Here is a 20,249-nt window from a genome sequence, read left to right as displayed (position 1 = left end):
GTGGTGGTCTCGGAGGCTGTTTAGCTTCGCCGCAGACATATGTCTCCAACTCTTCACAGATAAGGCCTTGGCTCTACAGGGATAATCCTGATAGTGCATGGCACCAGCCAAACATAGGCCAGGAGGTCTTGTGATGGAGGCGGATACTCCAACTTACCTTCATCTTTAAGGACCGTCTCCCCGTCTTCAGGTTATCTTTCCACGCCACGCACAATAGGCAAAGATGGGGATAACCAATGCTCTGAAAAGGCTTGAGCTGCCTCATGAGTCAAGATGGATTGTACGTGTCTCTGTTCCGGGGTTCGGACTCTATATACTTCAATGCTTTTAATATCTGACTTGTTTCCAGAATGACGATGTTCGCCCGGTGGATAAAGCATGCCGGACATGGGGGTTCTTGACCTTCCATAACTTCTGTAAGCTATGTTTACAATATACATCTACACTCCAGCTGACTCCTCCAGGGCTCTTGATCAACTGCAACATTTCTAGCTATCTGACTGGTAGCTCTCTAATCCCCCTCGGTCTAACCTGGTGGCAAGCTATAATTGGTGAACTTTGGATCCTTTTTCATCTCGTCCCAAGCGCCTTCTAACAGAGATAGCAATTGTTATTGGAAATATCCTGGCAACTATGGCCCTCATCGCTAGCTCACTAGCTGGTGCATATTACCACAGTAGGTCCTGCTCAGTTTCTCCTACCGATCAAGTTACTAATTTACGATATAGTCGGTTTCCCCGTCTTCAACCGCGCAGTCTGGGGACTATGGGGTTCCCAATTCGTCATCTGGAACCGCATCTTTCTTGGAATCGGTAACTAATTTCTCACCCGTCACCGGATCTACAAGGCTAAAAGAGTGATAGTATGGTACGGCTTTCAATCCTGGGTCGGCGGCGAATGCATCTACCTGATCCTCCTCTCCTGGGACCCAAACCTGGCAAGCGACATCCCCAATACCATCCCCGCCGGAACAGGAACCACAACTGCCCAATTCGTCTGCTACATCATCTTCTGCGTGATTAGTCTTCCCGCCCTCTGGATCAGACCTCATAAGATCCAGTCGTTCTTCTATATCTCCAGCGCCATTACCCTGGTGTTCTTCCTCGTCGTCCTCATTTGGGCACTTGCTACTATGGGCCCCGCTGGCTTTGGCGATACACTCTCCAACACAGCATCTATCCCCGCAACAGGCGGACCAAATAGTACGGCCTGGCTCATGCTCTACGGGATGATGTCAACTATCGGCTCCATCGCAGCCGGAATCCTAAATCAAAATGACTATTCCCGTCTCGCAACAAGACCCCGCGACGCAATCGGTGGACAAATGTTTGCTTTCCCTCTATATTCGATGATCGGCTCGACAATCGGTATTCTTACGACAGCAGCAACGCAGAATAGACTTGGCGGCGATGCAGTCTGGAATCCCCCGACGCTGTTCGTTTCACTATTAGAGAAGGATGCCTCCTCTGGTACCCGCGCAGCAGTATTCTTCGCAGGCGTCGCACTCTCAGTGTCGCAGCTCGGCACAAATTTACCAGGGAATGCACTCCCCGGAGGCCTAGATCTAGCATCTGTGTTCCCGCAATGGATAAATATTCGGCGTGGCGCTTACATTATTGCTATATTGAGTCCGATTGTTAACCCCTGGCGCCTTGTTAACACGGCGACGACTTTCTTAACTGTTCTTTCGGGGTATGGGGTGTTTCTGGCGCCGATGACGGGGCTTATGTGTGCGCATTACTTGCTTGTTTGTCGGCAGAAGATTAATGTTGATGATCTTTTTACGGGGGATAAAGGGAGTATTTATTGGTATACTGGCGGCGTTAATTGGAGGGCTCCGGTTGCGGTATGTATTTCTATTTGCCCGACTTCTTTCTCACGAAATACTAAAAAGATGTCTTCTGATTATAGTGGGTGATTGGGGTTGTCCCAACAATGCCGGGGTTCGTTGCTGCAGTCAATACATCAATCAGTATATCCGATCAGGCGACAGAACTATACTACATCAACTACCTCTACGGATTCCTGGTTAGTGCGGTAGTACATACATTCCTCCACTGGGCTATTCCAGACAAGAAGCTCGATGGCTTTGTCAAGGAAGCTACACCCGCCAACGAGATCCAAGCGTTATATGACTCGCGTTGGGGCGTGCTCGTTGGGCAAGAGGGGGCCGTGGAGAGTGAGATTCAAGTTGCTAAGGGGGTTGATGTTTGAGCATTGAGGGAAATTCCTCAATTAGATTGGTTTCTCTAATATGACGTTTGCTGCCACCTACCTATGAAATTGGATTCGGGCAAAACCGGGCAACAATACCAATGCAGGAGCTTGATAATAAGCCCTCGCGATGGTCGATCCTGCCATTATATATTTCCCTGGGTTCCAATGGATTGCAATTTCCTTTTTGGATGCGGTTACGAATGCAAAATGTAAACGGACGGGAAGGTGCGATCGAATCAAATATGGTCTTTCGCTCCATCTTGTGTCATCAAGGGTTGCTCCCTCCGCAGCTGTCCTCTTCACCACAATGTCATGGGGAAGGAGCTATCAGAACAATTGGAATGCCTTGATCCTTTCTCATCGAGAGTTCTTTGGGTATCCTCGCATTCTGTACTCGTCTATGTGGTGTCTTGTAATCTACATTACTTCGCGATCTGGGCAACTGGCGTGATATCCCGTCCCGTCGTGAGTTCGTAGCACGAAAGCAAAAGACAGAGAAAGCGGCATCTCAACACTTGGATTCGGGTGCAAAAAAATAAATTAAGATGCCGCAGCTCTAAGCTGGTCAAAGAAAGTAAGTAGATACACTAGACATTACACCCCTATTGTTCGTCCGGCAATAGCACTTTGATATTCCAGCGTTCCCATATAACATGATTGTTAGACCTTTAGTTGCCCTTAACAAGAAGCTGCTTCTCCTCCTTGATCTTCTTCACAACCTCAATGTCAATCTTCAATGTATTGGCGACGGTCTCGGCGGGTGTAAGCGCAAGCCACTGCGCGAGGGAAATATCAACGACTCGGTCGCTCTTATAAAACTCCAGCCAGACGAGGGTCTCGTCGTGCGAGGTGTTTTCAATGTAGTGGCCTAGTAGTATAGTCTGTTAGGAACGTGACATGAATAGGCTGGGTATGGGTGTGTTTCCTTACCACTGTTGTCAGGGAAGACAGCAGTGTCACCAGCGGCAAAGTCAAATGTCCTAGCCTTGGAGTCACCAATAAACACTGTCGCGCGACCGGTACCCTTGTGGAAATAGAGCCATTCCTCGGCCTAGTCAAACATATTAGCATTGCCTCAATTACAGGGGCAAATGGCATACATTAGGATGCCAGTGCAGCTCCCTCAACCCATTCGGCTCAAGCTCAACAATGGTAGCAGCAATGGTGGTAGCGATAGGAAAGTTCGTGCTGTCAATCTTGCGGAATGTACCGCCCTGGCCAGGAACAGGCTCAGAGGGGTGGTCGTAGGTACGGTAGACGTAGGAGCTGTTTCCGGTCAATGTACCCTTGGGTTCCTGGTTCGCTTCAGGAGGGACAGTTGAGTTCAGGATGTATGGGAATTTCTCGGGGACGGTATCGAAGACGGAGGCGTCGACGCCAAAGTTCTTTGCTAGCACATCTTTGGGGGTATGTTTGATCCAGTCGTCGACCATGAATGTTGTTCTACGCCGTTAGTGGGATAAATTGGTCTAAAATAAGAAGGGTCGGCTTACCCAACTTTCTCAAAGTCGCTGTCGTCAAAGACAAGAAGGTACTCGTTTTCGTCATCTAGACCTTGAACGTTGTGCGCAGCACCCTTGGGGAAATACCAGATGTCACCAGTATTGAGGGTCTCCGTAGTCCAGCGTCCATTCTCGTCGACAGCGTTCAGCAAGAGACGACCACTGTAGACAAACCCCCATTCGGCCTACTATAGTCAGAACGCTGCATCGCACAAGGCCTAGGTATACTAACGACGCGATGCCAGTGGAGCTCACGAATAGCCCCCTTGGACAAGTGCTGCTGGGCACCAGAGATATCCTTGCTCTGAGGCAGATCCTGGACCAGTTGTTCACGCACCCAACCACCAGGGAAAAGTCTAGTCTTCGAGTCCGAGAAGCTCCATTTGAGGTTTGGCACAATGCCATTGTCGGTGGATTCGGCACCAAAGTTGCTAGGGTTTTGTTTATCGCGATATGTGTCGGTGCCACCTAATCATTATAGTCAGAACGGGTAATGCGAGTACTCGTCCAGTATAGTTTCGTACCTAGGAGTGGCGCGCCTTTGCCATTGCCGTCGATAGGCTGGCCATCGCTGAACCCGTCACGCTTGACGGGAGATGGTGAGGCAAGCAGACCGGGGACTGCTGCGAGCAATATAAGGAGCTTGGAATACATTGCGGTGACTCAAAAGCGATTTTCCCAGCAAAAAGCGACCAAAACAATGTCTTTTGGCTTCTTCTTTGGGCGATGGACCAGTATTATACGCGGCGGGTTCCTGGCATCTTGCATCTGAGAAATGACTGCGAAAATGGCAACATTTGCATCTCAACTGACGAGTGTAAGATATGCAAGCCCCGAAATGAGATCGACACTGGCAATGGTTGCGGTGGAGGGGTGTGCCTGCGATGGCCAACAGACGGGCTGGGGATAACCCACGCCATGACAAATTACAGGAAAGGAAAAGCAGATGTTCTGGAGAAATGATGAGTCTGAAATGATGCCATCGTGGTCCCCGATGCTGGGTTTGCTGGTGAACCCCGAGGATGTTGGGCAGGACCCTTGCATTGCCAGCGATTGTGCCATGATGCCAAGCATGTCGTTATACAAGCCTTGCACGCCTCTTGGTCGTCCCCCGCTCTTAGCCCTGCGATCAGAGGGCCGGGGCTGCTGCAAGGGCCTTGGCAATTGCGATGGTGTTATTCTTCGGTGCCTCTTGTTCATCTTTATTGAAATTTGTATCTCTTGGCCTGCGTAGGCGTTCGCGCTTGGTGTTGGGTAGAGTTCGCGCCGGCCTTGTGATGTTTGGAGCTGGAATCACCAACGACATGCCTATTTCTGATTAGATCGTATCTGTGGCAAGTATTTCAAGCTGGCAATGCTTAGCTGTCCCCTTGCCGTTGTACCTGGCAGAAAACTGGGAACCATCCACGGCAAGTGTAGGGCGAGGGCTGCAGAGGCTGTTCCTACCCGCCCTCTGGTCAGGGCAAGCACAGCCTGTCGCACACGAACTGTAGGTAGCTGACGATAGTTCATCAGCACTGGTCTCTGGCAATTTCTCCCGCTCTTGGCGGCGATCATCATGTCAGGTTCCATCTCAACTTTCCAGTTCTTGTAGTCCGTGGCTCATGAAAACCTCCAACCAAGCACAGTAGAACTCGTATTTTCCATATCCATGGCCAACCCTAAGGCCACTCTGCTGCGATCTTTTGCTGTTTCTGTCTTAGACCTCGCGATGGACACTGCTTTCATCATTTTGTCAGGCGCACCGTGCCCTTGCAGTTCCCGTCTAACCTCATTACGACATCGAGAAGGATCGAAGGGTTCGTCCCCAAGACACACACGCCTTACCAAGGTGGCTGTTCGCGTGGGGATCACGCTATCGGTATCGCTCACCCAGAGAAATCCGCATGATGCCTATCACATTCGAATCACAGCAAGGCCGTCGTTGTATGTTTTCCTATTGCGGTAGATCCTGAGTAGATCGACATCTCTGGTGTACCTCCAGAGGCATCAAGACAGCTCCCCCATCACAGACTATCAACTTTGCGTGCTTTCAGCAGAAATGTCGAACAACAGCAAGACCCTGAACATGGGCTGAGAGAAAGAGGTTACAAGTTCAGGATAGCAGAGGAGGAATCACGAAAGACATATAAAGGGTCCCTTCCCTCGATAATCTGCTCAAATCTTCTCAGAGATCATCAGACTCCGTGTCAATCCACTCTTTCCTTTCCTTCTCCTGTTCATTGTACAGATATCTACTGTCATTGGACGCTCCCCTCAAGATGAAGACTACTTCTCTTGCCCAGCTCGTCCCGTTGGCCTCCCTCGGGCAGAGTCTTTCCATCTCCTTGCCCCCTCTGATTCCTCATATCCCTGGTGTCACTGAGGCGTTGAACAACATTGTCCCTCCTCTGCCTATTCTTCAGGTCCCCACTGCTGCTGTTGACAGTCCTCCCTTCACGGCTAGTGACATCAAACCTAAGAAGATTGGTTACTTCTGGACTGGTGCCGGTGACAAGCAGCACAAGGACTTCCTTGCCACCTACAGTCTGGACGATGACACCTTTGGCACCTTGATTTACATCACCGATGTGCCGTCTAGTGGTAACGATCCCCACCATCTTGGGCCTTCGCTTGACGGCAAGACCCTTGTTGGCGGTGGTCTTCTGTCTCTTCTGAAAACTCAGGTAAGCTCCCTACCCAAATGAGTTCGAGGAATAATGCTAACGTAACAGGACACTGCCTTCTACTTTGATACCATCAATCCCTACCGCCCCAAGTTCAAGAAGAGCAACCGCGCCATCCTCTCCTCCATCGCCGACGAGATTCGCGCAAAGCCTGATGGCGGTTTCTACATTACCTACATGGGTTCGGCCCTCGGAACCAGCCCTGGCCGTCTCGTCGAGACCGATGCCGAGTTCAACATCATCCACGAGTGGCCTGAGGATGTCGATGGTCTACTCAATGTTCTTGGCGAACAGTTCTCCCCTCACGGTCTGAGCATTGACTGGGAGAGGAAGAAGATTCTCACCTCTGACTTTGTGGTTCCGATCTCTATTCTGAAGCCTAGCACTGGTATTCAGCGTGCTAACACTCTTCGTTTGTGGGACTTGGACTCGAAGAAGATTCTTAACACTATCACTATTCCCGATGTAAGGCATCTTTTCTGTCTGATAAGACCATCATGCTAATTCTGTCTAGGGCGGCGGTATCCAAGACGTCAAGTTCATCCCAGGCAACAAGGAAGGCGCTGCCCTTGCAACAGCCGTGCACCTCGGCCAAGTCTGGATCATCTACCCCGAGCGTGAAGACGAACATGGTAACCCCGGGGTTGCTGAGTTGCTCTACGATCTCGGCCCGAAGGCCCGCGACACAGTTGCCATCTAGTAAGTCTCCCCTACCCCCACTTACACCCTTCGCAAACACTAACAAAGACATCTAGCACCGACATAACCCAAGATGGCAAATACATCTACCTCACCCTCACGACCGCAAACCACATCGCAGCCCTCGACATCTCGGACCTCAACAACGTCAAGCGCCTCGACGACCCAGACGAGGACCAGCCCACTATCGGCCCGCACTACATCAAGGTCACGCCCGACCAGAAGCACCTCGTTGTCACGGACTACTTTGTGCAGACCGGCGACATTGGTCTCATCAATACGCCCGCTGACTTTAAGGCGCTGTACATTGATTTGAACAATGATGGTAGTCTGAGCTTTAATAGGACGATTGATTTCACTAGGGAGTTTGCGAACCGGGGTGGGGCGAAGCCTCATTCGAGTGTTGTTTTTGATTTTACGGATCCGGAGAATCCGCTTTATTATTAGTGAGTCTTGGCGGGAGTTGTTCATGGTGAGGGACATGATGGTGGTGTAGTCCAAAGCAGGAAAGGATGGATATATATAATGACGGAAGGACATCGAGGGTTTGGCTTCTTGGACACTCTTTGTGTATCTAATTGTCCTTATTTGGGGATATTTGCGTTAATATGACTATATTTGACCTAATGACTTATAATCCAGCGATAAATTTTCATACTTTTTAAAATCACCCCCAAGTCTATGTAATATGCTGAAGCCACCGATCCAGCTTGCGAGAGCACATATTGTTTGCTTGTCTAATGATGTCAAAATTGTGACCGTTCTTCAAGCGAAAAGGCAAGATGGCCGAGTGGTTATGGCGCTAGTTTCAGGTACTAGTTCGGTAACGTTCCGGGGTTCGAATCCCCGTCTTGTCAGCTTTTTTTTGTTTTTGGTTTCCCGCCCACACCAACAGAGTTGGAATGCCTTGCTTCCTCCAATTCTGGACCGGGCATTAGCCGCCAGGCTCAGAGTTGAAATGTTTCTTGTCGTCGGAACCCGCGGAGCAGATGATGTCCGAGGACCACATACGTTGGCATGGTCGCCGAATTAACCCTTGGGGCTGGGGTGTGAGAGGTGCAGGTAATCTTACTTGAATTACCTTGGATATATGCTTTATTCCCAATCTTCTCTTCCGCATCGTTCATGTCGCAATAATGGCCGCTTCCCCATGGACTACCCTGTTAAACACAATGCAGCTCAAACGCAACTACACCACCAAACCACTCGGCCTACAATGGCGCAGCAACAGACTCTTCATCGTGACAGCAGTCGGCCTAGGCCTATTTACAGACCTATTTCTCTACGCACTCATCGTCCCCGTCCTCCCCTTCATGCTAGTAGACCATGTCGGTCTCCCGCCTGATCAAATCCAGTCGAACGTTTCAAACCTTCTTGCTGCTTATGCCGGTGCTTCAGTGATCATTTCACCCATTGCGGGGGTTATAACGGATCGCATTGGAATGCGGAGCGCGCCGTTCTTACTCGGTGTTATTGCGTTGATTGGTGCTACGACACTTCTTCTACTCGGAAGAACGGTTCCTGTTCTACTGGTTGCGAGGGCTTTGCAGGGGGTTAGTGCGAGTTTCGTATGGACGGCTGGTATGGCGCTTTGTCTGGAGACTGTTGGTGCTGGGAATCTGGGTACGACTATTGGTGCTGTAGGTGTTCATTCTCGTACTGGTATGGGCTTGCTTCTGACTGACTTCAATAGATCTTCGGTTTTATTTCTGTCGGAACCCTTGTCGCGCCTATGCTCGGTGGAGTGTTATATGACAAGGGCGGCCTAATCGCTGTCTTTGGACTCGCATTCGCCCTGCTTGGGATTGACTTTGTCATGAGACTTCTCGTCATCGAAGTCAAGATCGCGCGAAGATATGACAGTGGTGATGATATAGGCGCCACCGCCGGAGCTGAAGCGCAGCCTCAAGATCCAGCAGCAGAGCACGAGGATGCAGAGGAGACATCTGCTCTTCTCTCCCGGTCAGAACCCGATACAGAATCCGAATACAAGATCCCCGAAAACATACCGAAAGCCCTTCGCATAATGCCGATCCTCCCCTGCCTTGCATCGCCGCGTCTAATTGCAGCACTTACAATCTCCTTTGTGCAAGCAGTTCTCCTGTCCAGTCTCGATGCCACGGTCCCCATTATAGCTCGCGAAACATACGATTTCTCCTCCCTCCAAGCAGGGCTCCTGTTCTTGCCGATCGGAATCGCCAATTTCACATTCGGTCCGCTGCTGGGTATGTGCGTCGACAAGTTTGGCACAAAGCGCCTCGCCGTGTCGGTCTATCTATACCTCGTCCCCGTCCTGGTTCTTCTCGGCTTCGGAATCAAGACGACGGGTGGTCCATCAAACTCTTCGCACTCAGAGGCCTCGCCGGTAACCCTCTACGCCGCCCTTCTGTCCCTCGTCGGAATTGGAACAGCAGGAATGGGCGCACCATCAGTCGTGGAAGCTGGCACAGTGGTAGCGAAATACCATGCTGCGGACCCCGACTTCTTTGGTCAGGACGGGCCGTACGCACAGCTATATTCACTTTCTTTCCTCTTCTTCTCGCTGGGCCTTGCGTTGGGGCCGGAAGTTGCGGGAAACGTGAGGGTTGCGCTTGGGTATGGGTGGATGAATGTTGTTCTTGCTGGTGTTTGTGTGGTTACTGCTGGGGTGTGCTTTTTGTTTATTGGGGAGAGGAGGGGTAAGGGTGTCTGAGAATAGAGTTATGGTAAGAGTCTTTCCTGGAGGGAAGCGGACTGAATGAACTGAAGCGATTACTTTGTGACTACATATCCGGGGTTTCCAATATCTAGAGTATTTCTTTGCCACGGCGATCAACAATATACACCGATTTTCCAAATTACAATCATTCAACATTCAAACATCTTCCGACTGTATTTCGAAAGTATGGACACTACTCAGGCTGTGAGGCTATGAGAGTCTCTTACAGAAGAAACTGCTCAGATCCCCTCCCAATCAACCTCTCCCTTTCCTTTTCAGCCTCCTCATCTCTCTCATACCCATTACTGCCAGCCCTCCACGACAACCTCCCACTGCGCTTCCCATCAACCGGCGTCCGTTTCATACTCCTAAACAAATCCGCAAAAGTCCCACTCCCCAACCCATCGAAGCACCCCGCAATCTCAGCCACCGTCCGATCCGTCGGCCCAGTCTCACGGGCAGAATAAATCGACACACCAAACGACATATCCTTCACACCCACGGTACTCGCATCATAAGATACAAAGTACGGCGCACCCTGAGCGTAGAAGTCATACCCCCACCCGGCCCAGCAGGTATAGTCTGTTTCGAACATGATTGAGGCCGGGACGGTATAGTTCCATGCGTAGGGGATGCCGTGAAGCGGTGTATCGGTTCCTGGGGTCGTGACTGTGGTGTTTGAGGGGGGGAGGTTGAAGGAGTTTATGTCTGCTATTTTGGTCGGGTGGAGGGTGGAGAGGGGGGAGGTGCTGTTTTGTTGTGTGCTTTGGAGAGGGTACCATTCATTCTGACCCAAGTTAGATCCCGTGTGCTTAGAGCAAGAACAAGCAGAGTGAGGGAAGAATACTGGAAGCTTACCTGCATGTTATACCACTCCCAATAGTCAGGAATGCTTGTCCATGACAGAGCCCACTTTCCGTAGCCGAAACCAAAGGGCGGTTCAATCCATGCGTGCTCAACGGTTGTTTCGTCAAGGTAGGTTGAGTTGACGATGCGCGGTGGCAGGCGGAACGTTGCGCAGGGGTCGTTCAAGAGATCTCGCGGTGATGGGACGGAGACTGACAAGCCCGCTGCTGGAGACAGCAAGGCTGCCAGACCAATGGCAAGTGGCAAACTAGAGGATAGAGGACCAAACATCGCGAGAACAGCATGGAACATAAACAAAAGAACAGGCTTCGACGTAACCTTAAAGAAAATTGATTGTGGAAAGGAAATGGTGAGAGCTCGAGCTTTATATGTTGGAGGATGATAGGGTGCAAAGGGTGCTCTACCAGCTAGCGAGGAATCTGCTACTAAACTTGCCAAGGCACATATCAAAAACCTACACTTGTTGAAGTGATTTCCCATTTGAAACTGGTGGTTTTACAATTTGATGGAGGGTACCTTTTGAGGAATGGCCTAGGGAAAGAAAAGGCTCGGTTGAGTATATACGATTTATTGTCAAAAAAGCTCTCTATATGACCCCTGTCCGCCATAAAATATTCATGCCTATTCCTCTACAGTCAACAGATCCGGATCAATCTCCAAGTCCAGATTAACCTCCTCCTTCCTTCGTCTAAGCAGAAGCTTCAAGAATGGATTTGTCATATGCGCCGTCTCATTCTCAAAAAAGCGTGGCGCGTTATCACTAGGGTCCAGCTTCCAGTCGTATTTGAGAATCATATGTGCCAGGGCAATCTTCAACTCGCTGCTTGCGAGGAACCGACCTGGGCACGCGTGTTTGCCGTGGCCTAGGAATCGATTAGTATGGTATGAAATACAGAATGTTGTTGAAATAGGAAGACGCACCGAAGGCAAACATCTTGGCCGAGGTAGAGACGTATTGGTGCGTGCTGCTCTTCGAGTCACTCTCGCGCATCTTAAGGAAACGAGCTGGCTCGAATGCGTCGGCGTTAGGGTAGATGGCTGGATCACGGAGGTTGGCGGCTACCATGAGGCGGGCGCCCCTGGGGAGCGTTGTGCCGTCGGATAGAGTCAGGGAACGCATCACTTTCCTGTTCATGGATACTGCGATGGTGTTAATCTAGCTCATGGCGCAATTGTTCGAGACAGGATAAGGAACTGACCATCACTGGGCTATAACCGCGAGTGAAAAGCAATCCATTAACCAATTTTCTTTCGTAAATTTGATTATAGGGTCAATGACTCACCGGGTGTAACCGTTGCGACTCCTTCAGGAAGCTGTCCATGAGTTTCATCTTATACAACGCCTGCTTTGACCATCTAGCTCCAGTACCCAGAACCTCAATGACTTCCTTTCGTAACTGTGGGATGAGATCAGGATATGTGACAAGATCCAGTAAAGCTACAGTAAGCGCCTCGGTTGTAGCATGGATAGCAGCAACAGTGAGCGATAGCTGCGCAGCGACATAGTCGACGTTCTTCTTGCCGTTTGCAACCTCGACCATCCACCCGATGGCATCAGAGACCTTGGGGGGCTTGCCGCCTGATGCGAGGGTTATTTCGGCTCGGATTCTGCGGCGTTCGACTTCGGTCTCGATGATTCGTTTAGCGTCGGTGTAGTGTCGTTCTGGGAACTATCAGTGTGAAGCAACCTCCGACAGCCAGGGGCCATACGAATATTCTTGTTATGCGGCATGAAATAATGCATAATCGGACGCAAGAAGAAAGGCTGCGCACGAAGGTCTCTCGCAGCCAGAAACGAGTCAACTATCCTCTGTCAACCAGCGGTACCCTAGAAGGAGTTTTGGCAGACAAACCAGTATGATTTTTCGCGATCTCCAACCATTGCCCATTTCGACAAATCGGTCTACCAAGAAACACCCTGCTCGAAAGCCTCGCAACAAGATTCAGATTTTGCTGCTTCACTGAAATACTCCTCCACTCCCTATCCTCGCCATATAGTTCCTTCAACGCAACAGTAGCTTCATCAACGAGGTGATTCGTCACCAGCCCAAGACTCTGCGTCAGCTTCATGCGAAGCATAGACGGGATAAGCGTCGGATTATCAAGACTAGCTCTGAATCCATCGAAACCAGAGTAATGGGCGAAGAAATCTGTCCGGAAGGCCTCGTTGAAGTCGAGTTCTGGTCTGTTGCGAAGTTCATCGGCGTATCTGTGCGAGAGGACGATCTTCGGGCCGGTGCCTGTGATGAGTTGGAACGGTCCTGAAAAGGCCTTTAGACCTGCAGCGATTGTGCCGCTGGTGTCTTTGAAGTAGCTCTCCTTGGGACTAAGGTCGCCGCCTGGCAACGTTGCGGCGGGGAAGCCGGAGAGGGCGCGCTCGGAGGCGAGGGTTGTGTAGATGTAATATCCAACAATGAGGATGAGACCGACTCCGAGAATCTGGGAAGATACGGGGATTACCTCGCCCAGCATGGGGATGCTGAAAGCCGGTGCTGGACTCATTGTGCCTGAGAGTGTGGCAGCGGTGCCGTGGATTCGAGTATTTGGCCACGAGTATGAGAGAATTCTGAAGACAGCATGCTGCAAAACAAACCGTATATTATCTTTTGGCCCATTATACTGTGCGATTATGAAGAATGGTAGCATGGGTTGAGAATTGCATGCTGGGGTGCGACTAGGGGAAGGGGGTGCACAGGGTGCTGTGGAGACATGGAGTGGCTAGCTTAATATAGTTGGACACCTTGCATGTCAAATCACTGTACTCCCAATGGCACTGATTCTAGATTGTCTCTGACCCAACCTTGACCTTCCAACTTGAAGCTGGAAGATTGAACTGGTCCTGATTTGGTCCTCGTCTCGCCGACATCGAGACTCTCAGCACAATGACGGACCTCACCACATACAAGCTCAATCACTCTATGATAAGAGTCAAAGGTTAGCATCACGTATAGAAAGGAACAGTACTTGTAACTAACAACTAGGAGACCCGAAAGCTAGTCTCGAGTTCTACTCACACCTCGGCCTCAGCGTCCTGCAAGAGTTCCACCTACCCCAGCACAGACAAGATCTGTTTTTTCTTGCCTTCGGTGCATCTAGTCCCGGTTCCGGTGGTTGATTTACACTGAAAATTGACACTAATACTCCCTTCTACTGCGTATAGACTCCCCCGCGTCGATATCCCATGGCACGCTACCTAGCGACCGCGAAGGCGTCCTCGAACTGAGCTACAACTACGGTATCGAACGGACACACAATGGAAACACAGAGCCCAAGGGATTCAGTCACCTTTGTATCTCAGTTGACAACATTGATACAGCCTGCAAGAGCCTAGCCCAAAACGGATACACTTTTCAAAAGCACTTTGATCCCCAAGATGGCCACGCCGTTGTCCTCGACCCAGACGAGTACTGGATCATGATTATCCCCCAGTACCGCAATCCACAGGACGCCGAGGTGACAACAGCCGATACTCAAACGTACCGATTCAATCATACAATGCTCCGCGTTAAGGATAAAGAGACCTCGATCAGATTCTACCAGGAAGTTTGTGGCATGACGCTGAAACATACATTCCACAACCACAACGCTGGATATGACTCCTACTATCTTGGCTATGGTCTGAAAGCAACTATTGCTCACGGGCTTTATCCTAACGGTCGGGAACATGAAGGCCTACTAGGTTTGACCTGGTACTACGGAACCGAGAAACAAGATGGACTTGTGTATCATGGAGGTAATACGGAACCCGAGGGCTTTGGGCATATCTGCATCTCGGTAGATGACACGGGCCTTGCCTGTGAGCGATTAGAGCAGTATGGGGTCTCTTGGGTGAAGAGGCTGAAGGATGGACCGTTTAGGATCGCGTTCTTGACGGATCCAGATGGTTATGTGAGTCCCACTGTATATTTCCTGCCGTGTAGATGTGATCTCTGACGTCTGCTAGTTGATTGAGATTATCCAGAATGAGAGGTTCAAGCCTCCGGGACACGAGTTCTAGAACGATGTGACCGCGGCACAATGAGACAATACTACCTAGGGCTTTCAATGATTCTGTCTATATCCAAAGCGGGATTCTTGACTGTGAACTTCATCTCTCCGGGTATAATAGAATCTGTACTTAATGCAACGGCATATCAAACCGCTATTTCTGCCTGCCTACCGAGCATCTACCATGGAATCTCCTTTCCGTCGTACTTGTGTAGCCCCGTCGCCTGCTCCCAACCTGGAACATGAATGTTCATAAACTTCCCATTGACATCATCGCGAGGTCTCTTGAGCAAGTCGAGCGTCGCTTTTGCACCAATGTCAGCGTCCAGGTCAGCCCACGGGCCACCTTGGTCTGTCTTCAGCCACTGCTCAGTTGTTAGTAACAATATCACCTACACGAGGCTTGAAGAACCTACCCCGGGAGAAACGGCAATGAACGTGAACCCTTCCTTCTTTAGGTCCTGGGCGTAGATAGCAGTCATTTCGTTCAAGGCGGCCTTGGAGATCCTGTACGCGTGCTGATTTGCAATCATCCATTTCTCGGCTTGCGTTATGGATCCGGTGATCGAGCTCCTGCGCCATCATCAGTAAGCTAGTAGTTAAATGCATAGGGAATCAAGCGCTGTTTAGACACATACATATTCAATACAGTTCTGTGGTTTCCCTCCCTCAACAACGGCAAAAGCCCAACAGTAACTTTATGCACAGCCTCAACATTAACACCCAACACATTCGCCAGCCCATTCATATGCTCGATCCCGTCAACTGTATCTGCTGGATTCACAGCTGCATTGTTAATGAGAACGTCGAGCCCACGGCCACCCAGCTTCTCCTTGACCTCTTTAACAGCAGCGTCAATGCTCTCCGGCTTTGTCACCTCCAGCGAGATGATTACAATGCGACCGTTTGATGAGGCCACCAAGTCTTGCAGGGCTTGGGGCGGGGAGGAGCGGACTGTCGCGAAGATAGTGGAGATTTCAGAGTCAGGCGTGGAAGAGAGGGCTTTGACGAGTGCGAGGCCCAGGCCCCGGGCTGTGCCGGTTACGAGGTAGGTGGCCATATCTTGGTATTCGGTATGGGAAATTGAGCAAATGGCGGTATCGTTGGTAGGCAATGCAGCTGTTAGAGCTGGGATAAGTCACCAAAGTATAATGCTAAGCGACGTCGGGATTAGAGATAGAGAAAGGCTAGATCACAGTTAAGATGAGATTTTACTGAAAGGTTATCAGGACTAGATCGGGGGTTACAAAGCAGCACTGTACGAACTATGAGAGAACAAAACGTGAAGGTGCGGAGGGTGCAGGATCAAGCCACCTTAAATGGGCGACTGGGCCCGGCGATAGCGGGGGTTGGTGATAAGCTGGATCAGCTTTAACTGCAAGTGGTATATATTCCCAGAGTCCCACAGAAAAGGTAGATTATGTCTGGGAACCAATTAGACCACTGAGAAATCTACAAGGGCGCTATGAAACACTGGGACAGGGCTGTATGGCGAGGGTAGAGCCCGGCCACGAGCATGGGCTTGAAGCTGAGGGGTTGAAGGTGCAAAAGGTGCATAGAGGGCTAGTTCATCAGAATGGAGGCAACAGAGTGGTATTCTGCAGCTGTGTCTCATACGTGGTAACCAGTCAGATAAGGTGCCGGGGGTGTTTCTCACAGGATGAACATGACACCTTCCTGGAGCCCTGACCCTCGCTATAACTTTGTGGCAGCACAACCTGCGTTCAAAACTACAAAATGCCTTTTGGTCGGGCATAGAACACCACGGACCAAAACCGCCACAATGGCAAGCGCCGACCAATCGAACGGCCACGTCAATGGAGTCGCGAATGGGCAGAACGGCCATGCCGAACGCTCGACAAACGGAACGGAACAATCGCACTATGACCTCGACGTCCTCATTGTCGGCGCCGGCTTTGCAGGCATATACCTCCTCCACCAACTGCGCGAAGAAGGCCTGAAGGGCAAAATCGTCGAAGCAGGCACTGGCCTCGGTGGAGTCTGGCACTGGAACTCATACCCTGGTGCTCGAACAGATACGCCTGTCCCAACATACGCCCTTAATATTCCCGAGGTCTACGAGACATGGACCTGGAGCGAGGAGTACCCCGGAGAGAAGGAATTGAAGGAGTACTTCAAGCACATCGACCGTGTTCTGGATATAAGCAGAGATGTTGTCTACGGCGAGAAACTGAACAAAGCTACCTTTGATGCGCACATAGACAAATGGCACCTGGAGACAGACAAGGGAACAACGTTCACGGCACAGTTTTTCTGCCCCTGCATGGGCTTTGCTTCGAAGCGATACACGCCTGACTGGCCTGGCCTCGACTCATACAAGGGTCAGATTCTCCAGCCATCTCTCTGGCCTGCGGAAGGAGTCGACATGACCGGCAAGAAGGTAGCCGTAGTTGGAACAGGCGCAACAGGCGTGCAAATCGCACAAGAAGCAGCCCGGGACGCCTCGCAATTAACATGCTTCGTCCGTACACCGAACCTCTCCTGGCCAATGGGACAACGAACGATCACACCAGAAGAAGCCGAGCGGGACCGACCACTCCTAAAGAAACAGCTCGGTGAAACACGCTTTACAACCGTCGGCGGATTTTTATACCCAGAGACAACGCGTCAAGTCATGGACGATACACCCGAGGAGCGTGAAGCTCGTCTATCAGAAGTCTACGACCAAGGCGGATTCCGAATTTTCTTCTGTGCCTATATAAATGTCCTTGGGGATCAGGCAGGCAACGACGAAATCTACAAGTTCTGGCGCCGAAAGACCCACGAGCGCATGAGCGATAAGAAGAAAGCTGAGATTTTGGCTCCGTTGAAGCCACCGCATCCTTTTGCTGGGAAGAGGCCTTCCCTCGAGCAGGACTATTACGAACAGATGGATAAAGAGCATGTTAGACTTGTTGATGTCCAGAGCAATGCTATCGCAAGTGCTGTTCCTGAGGGGTTGGTTACTGCAGATGGTAAGGTCCACGAGGCTGATATCCTTGTTCTCGCGACGGGGTATGATGCTGTGACGGGCGGGTTCACGGAGATTGATATCACTGGTCTTGATGGGATCACGCTCCAAGAGAGCTGGAAGGACTCGACACACTCGTATCTAGGGATGGCGGTGTCCGGGTTCCCCAATATGCTGTATGTCTATGGTCCGCTGTCGCCGTCGTCCTATGCCACGGGGCCGGCGGTCGTCGAGTCACAATCGCACTGGATCTTGGATACCATTAGGAAGATGAAGGAGCAGAGGGCGACGCGGATTGAGGCCACCAAGGATGCTGAGCAAGGGTGGAGAGAAAAGATCAATGCTATTCATGGTTGGACATTGCGGGATGATATTCCTGGAAGTTGGTATCTCGGGTGAGTCTCATGCTGCACTTCGATCTTTGGGGGAAAAGACCACTAACTGTGATCAAGGTTGAATGTACCAGGAAAGAAACGAGAGGTTCTGCTCTGGGGCGGTGGTCTTCCCATGTACAGGAAGGAGATCTGGGACGCCATCACGCCCGACTGGAAAGGATTTACCTTGGCATAAGCACCGAAACTCGGAAGGTCGAATAATTCATGAATAGGTAGACTGGCAGATTACGTTCTTACTGCATTCCTGCCAAATCCTTTCTGGTGGAGGGACCCCTTAGTGAGCCCCGTGGGGGTAGACTTCAATTGGCGGCCTTGCCGAAGGATTATCCCTTTGACTCCTTCTGCAAGACCCAGAGTGCATCAGATTCGAGAGACGTGGGTTGGCTGATCCAGACGGTCAATAATATGATTGGCTTTTTAGCAATAATACTAAGGTGCTCGATGCGAGGCAAACTGCATACACTCAAATGGGCATATAAATGGAACGGGTACATTGTTACCAACGGTATGGAAATACGTCACAGGTTCATACTATTGATGACCTTGATGAGCCGTCACTTCGTTTTCTTAGCCAAGTGCCACCGCACCCCCTTCCTCAGCTCTTCCTCAGTATCGTCCTGTGGCTCGTACCCCAGCCTCTCCCTAGCCTTGGATCCATTGTATGTCCACGTATGGCACATAAACCTTACCATATGCCTCGTCAACTGCGGTTCAACCCCAAACGGCCACATAATCCATTCACCAAGGAAAGCCACAAGCCACGCCACCCATTCAGGCATCATGAAAGGCGGCTTATCCTGCTTCCACCCGGCCTCCTCCCAGATGATCTTCGCCATGCTCCAGAACGACAGGTCCTTCTTACCAGTAATAAAGAATGTCTCCCCATGCACCCCATTCCTAGGTCTTATCAAGGCCTTCAAGGCCAACACATGCGCACGCGCGGCATCACCCGCAGAAACAGTAGCCAGTAACCCACGATCACCACCGATTTGCACCCCCGTATTCCCCTCTTCCAAGGTGTTCAGCATAGCAGGGATGAAAGCGTACTCCCGCTCCCCGATAATCAGGGGCAAACGTAAAGAAACAGTCTGAAACACCGCCGAGTCAGCGGCGAGCAATCGTCTTTCCGCCCGCGCCCGCTGCACCCAGTACGGGAACGCCGATGCGTCCTCAGCCCACAGTGGTGCGGTCTCGTCTGCTTGGACATGGTTGTACCCTGCAATCACGCTGGAGGAAGTCGTGCAGATCATGTACCGCGTGGAACCGACCTGCTGTGCCAGGGTCATGAGCGTGTCTTGGCCAGTAACGAAGACCTTTTCGAATTCTGACGCCGGAGTGGCGGTGTCGGTGTGTGCGGGTGCTGCACAGTTGATGATTGTTTCGGGTTGTACATCAAGTAACACGTTCAGTAGGGAAGTGGCGTGTTGGATGTCTGCGACGCGGTAGTCGACGCCCATACAGCGGTGGGCGACTTTGCTGCTTCGGCTGATGGAGACTACGGTTGTGCATTCGGGTTGTTCGAGGAGGTGCTTTGCAATGAAGTAGCCCAGGCGACCGGAGCCGCCGACTATAAGGATGGGCCCCCATTTGGTAGGCTGGGAGGTAGACATGATGGTGTTTTTGTTCGAAATATCAAGGGAAGAAAATGAATGGAAAACTGAATTATCGAACTCGATCTACAGTGCATACCTTTTGGCCTGGTCGTGAAGCTATTCAGAATACCTACCTTTTCACACTGCCATAATAAGAATTGCACCTACTCCACCCACTCCACCTACAACACCTTTGACACCCTCAGTTCATCAGTTCATCTGTCTCAACTTTTAGTGGCTAGACATCAATCGGCAACCTGTCATCGGCTACCTGGCACGGGTAAACGGCCGTCGGTTAGATGGCTGATCGCCCAGATAGTTCACGTACGCCTGGCGGATGGCCTCCACTCGCCAAATTCAAGATTCTAGACTACTCCAACAAGTTCAGGCGATGACCCGAGCCATCCGGGCATGTCGATCCTCTTGCCAAGGTCAGAGTGGACATTAGATGCTCTTGGCTCCTAACCATATAGGTCCTGTTGCAAAATCTCATCTCGCTTCTATCTTACCTGGAATGTGGCGTTGTGAAGAATGTGATTGGCAAAGAATGGCACAGCTTTTGAATGTTTCAGCTTTCACTTGGATTGCCAAGCGTCTGTGGGTATACTGCATTTTACCGTCGAAAGTGGGACTGGCAGTAACCATATTCGCGATT

General features: G+C 50.8%; 10 protein-coding genes and 1 non-coding gene across 11 annotated transcripts; 6 read left to right on the top strand and 5 right to left on the bottom strand.

The window, feature by feature from the left end:
- The first annotated feature begins 18 nt into the window (after nt 1–18).
- BDV14DRAFT_51192 (nucleobase cation symporter-1 family protein) lies at nt 19–2,437 on the top strand. The gene is made up of 7 exons (XM_073776938.1): nt 19–280; nt 350–416; nt 465–551; nt 605–676; nt 729–812; nt 864–1,846; nt 1,912–2,437. Exons 1-7 carry the CDS (start codon nt 224–226, stop codon nt 2,212–2,214), a joined length of 1,653 nt encoding a protein of 550 aa, XP_073628767.1. The 5' UTR covers nt 19–223; the 3' UTR covers nt 2,215–2,437.
- Nucleotides 2,438–2,885: 448 nt separating this feature from the next.
- BDV14DRAFT_189348 (RmlC-like cupin domain-containing protein) lies at nt 2,886–4,373 on the bottom strand (the record flags this gene model as incomplete). Its single annotated transcript, XM_073771183.1, has 6 exons — nt 2,886–3,085; nt 3,148–3,268; nt 3,318–3,660; nt 3,711–3,904; nt 3,952–4,187; nt 4,244–4,373. The coding sequence occupies 6 exons, from the start codon at nt 4,371–4,373 to the stop codon at nt 2,886–2,888; spliced, it is 1,224 nt and encodes a 407-aa protein (XP_073628766.1).
- A 1,607-nt stretch (nt 4,374–5,980) lies between these two features.
- Nucleotides 5,981–7,531, top strand: BDV14DRAFT_208535 (uncharacterized protein; the record flags this gene model as incomplete). Its single annotated transcript, XM_073775431.1, has 4 exons — nt 5,981–6,385; nt 6,434–6,850; nt 6,900–7,084; nt 7,141–7,531. The coding sequence occupies 4 exons, from the start codon at nt 5,981–5,983 to the stop codon at nt 7,529–7,531; spliced, it is 1,398 nt and encodes a 465-aa protein (XP_073628765.1).
- A 329-nt stretch (nt 7,532–7,860) lies between these two features.
- On the top strand, nt 7,861–7,941 carry BDV14DRAFT_t72. Its single transcript has one exon. It is a non-coding gene; the product is annotated as a tRNA-Leu (tRNA).
- A 315-nt stretch (nt 7,942–8,256) lies between these two features.
- On the top strand, nt 8,257–9,776 carry BDV14DRAFT_199575 (MFS transporter; the record flags this gene model as incomplete). The annotated part of the gene is made up of 2 exons (XM_073773308.1): nt 8,257–8,724; nt 8,778–9,776. The coding sequence occupies 2 exons, from the start codon at nt 8,257–8,259 to the stop codon at nt 9,774–9,776; spliced, it is 1,467 nt and encodes a 488-aa protein (XP_073628764.1).
- Nucleotides 9,777–10,005: 229 nt separating this feature from the next.
- Nucleotides 10,006–10,919, bottom strand: BDV14DRAFT_199574 (uncharacterized protein; the record flags this gene model as incomplete). The annotated part of the gene is made up of 2 exons (XM_073773307.1): nt 10,006–10,569; nt 10,641–10,919. 2 exons carry the CDS (start codon nt 10,917–10,919, stop codon nt 10,006–10,008), a joined length of 843 nt encoding a protein of 280 aa, XP_073628763.1.
- Nucleotides 10,920–11,270: 351 nt separating this feature from the next.
- Nucleotides 11,271–13,121, bottom strand: BDV14DRAFT_208534 (cytochrome P450; the record flags this gene model as incomplete). The annotated part of the gene is made up of 5 exons (XM_073775430.1): nt 11,271–11,512; nt 11,571–11,805; nt 11,933–12,312; nt 12,360–12,452; nt 12,503–13,121. The coding sequence occupies 5 exons, from the start codon at nt 13,119–13,121 to the stop codon at nt 11,271–11,273; spliced, it is 1,569 nt and encodes a 522-aa protein (XP_073628762.1).
- A 410-nt stretch (nt 13,122–13,531) lies between these two features.
- On the top strand, nt 13,532–14,646 carry BDV14DRAFT_189345 (lactoylglutathione lyase; the record flags this gene model as incomplete). The annotated part of the gene is made up of 4 exons (XM_073771182.1): nt 13,532–13,583; nt 13,634–13,759; nt 13,810–14,537; nt 14,593–14,646. The coding sequence occupies 4 exons, from the start codon at nt 13,532–13,534 to the stop codon at nt 14,644–14,646; spliced, it is 960 nt and encodes a 319-aa protein (XP_073628761.1).
- A 169-nt stretch (nt 14,647–14,815) lies between these two features.
- On the bottom strand, nt 14,816–15,696 carry BDV14DRAFT_199571 (uncharacterized protein; the record flags this gene model as incomplete). Its single annotated transcript, XM_073773306.1, has 3 exons — nt 14,816–15,001; nt 15,053–15,209; nt 15,275–15,696. 3 exons carry the CDS (start codon nt 15,694–15,696, stop codon nt 14,816–14,818), a joined length of 765 nt encoding a protein of 254 aa, XP_073628760.1.
- Nucleotides 15,697–16,419: 723 nt separating this feature from the next.
- BDV14DRAFT_208533 (flavin-containing monooxygenase) lies at nt 16,420–18,177 on the top strand (the record flags this gene model as incomplete). The annotated part of the gene is made up of 2 exons (XM_073775429.1): nt 16,420–18,002; nt 18,060–18,177. 2 exons carry the CDS (start codon nt 16,420–16,422, stop codon nt 18,175–18,177), a joined length of 1,701 nt encoding a protein of 566 aa, XP_073628759.1.
- Nucleotides 18,178–18,556: 379 nt separating this feature from the next.
- On the bottom strand, nt 18,557–19,612 carry BDV14DRAFT_199569 (uncharacterized protein; the record flags this gene model as incomplete). The annotated part of the gene is made up of 1 exon (XM_073773305.1): nt 18,557–19,612. The coding sequence occupies one exon, from the start codon at nt 19,610–19,612 to the stop codon at nt 18,557–18,559; it is 1,056 nt and encodes a 351-aa protein (XP_073628758.1).
- Between the last annotated feature and the right edge of the window lie 637 nt (nt 19,613–20,249).

This window comes from Aspergillus stella-maris (genome assembly GCF_047715825.1).
Source record: "Aspergillus stella-maris strain CBS 113639 unplaced genomic scaffold BDV14scaffold_23, whole genome shotgun sequence".
NCBI lineage: Eukaryota > Fungi > Ascomycota > Eurotiomycetes > Eurotiales > Aspergillaceae > Aspergillus > Aspergillus stella-maris.
This window is presented reverse-complemented; position numbering and strand designations above follow the sequence as displayed.

Excerpts from the sequence above, each read along its gene's own strand:
- BDV14DRAFT_51192 (XM_073776938.1), top strand. The coding sequence starts at position 224 with ATGGGGATAACCAATGCTCTGAAAAGGCTTGAGCTGCCTCATGAGTCA. Across the intron at positions 281-349 it reads CTCATGAGTCAAGATGGATT|AATGACGATGTTCGCCCGGT; the intron begins GTACGTGTCTCT and ends ACTTGTTTCCAG. Across the intron at positions 1,847-1,911 it reads ATTGGAGGGCTCCGGTTGCG|TGGGTGATTGGGGTTGTCCC; the intron begins GTATGTATTTCT and ends TTCTGATTATAG.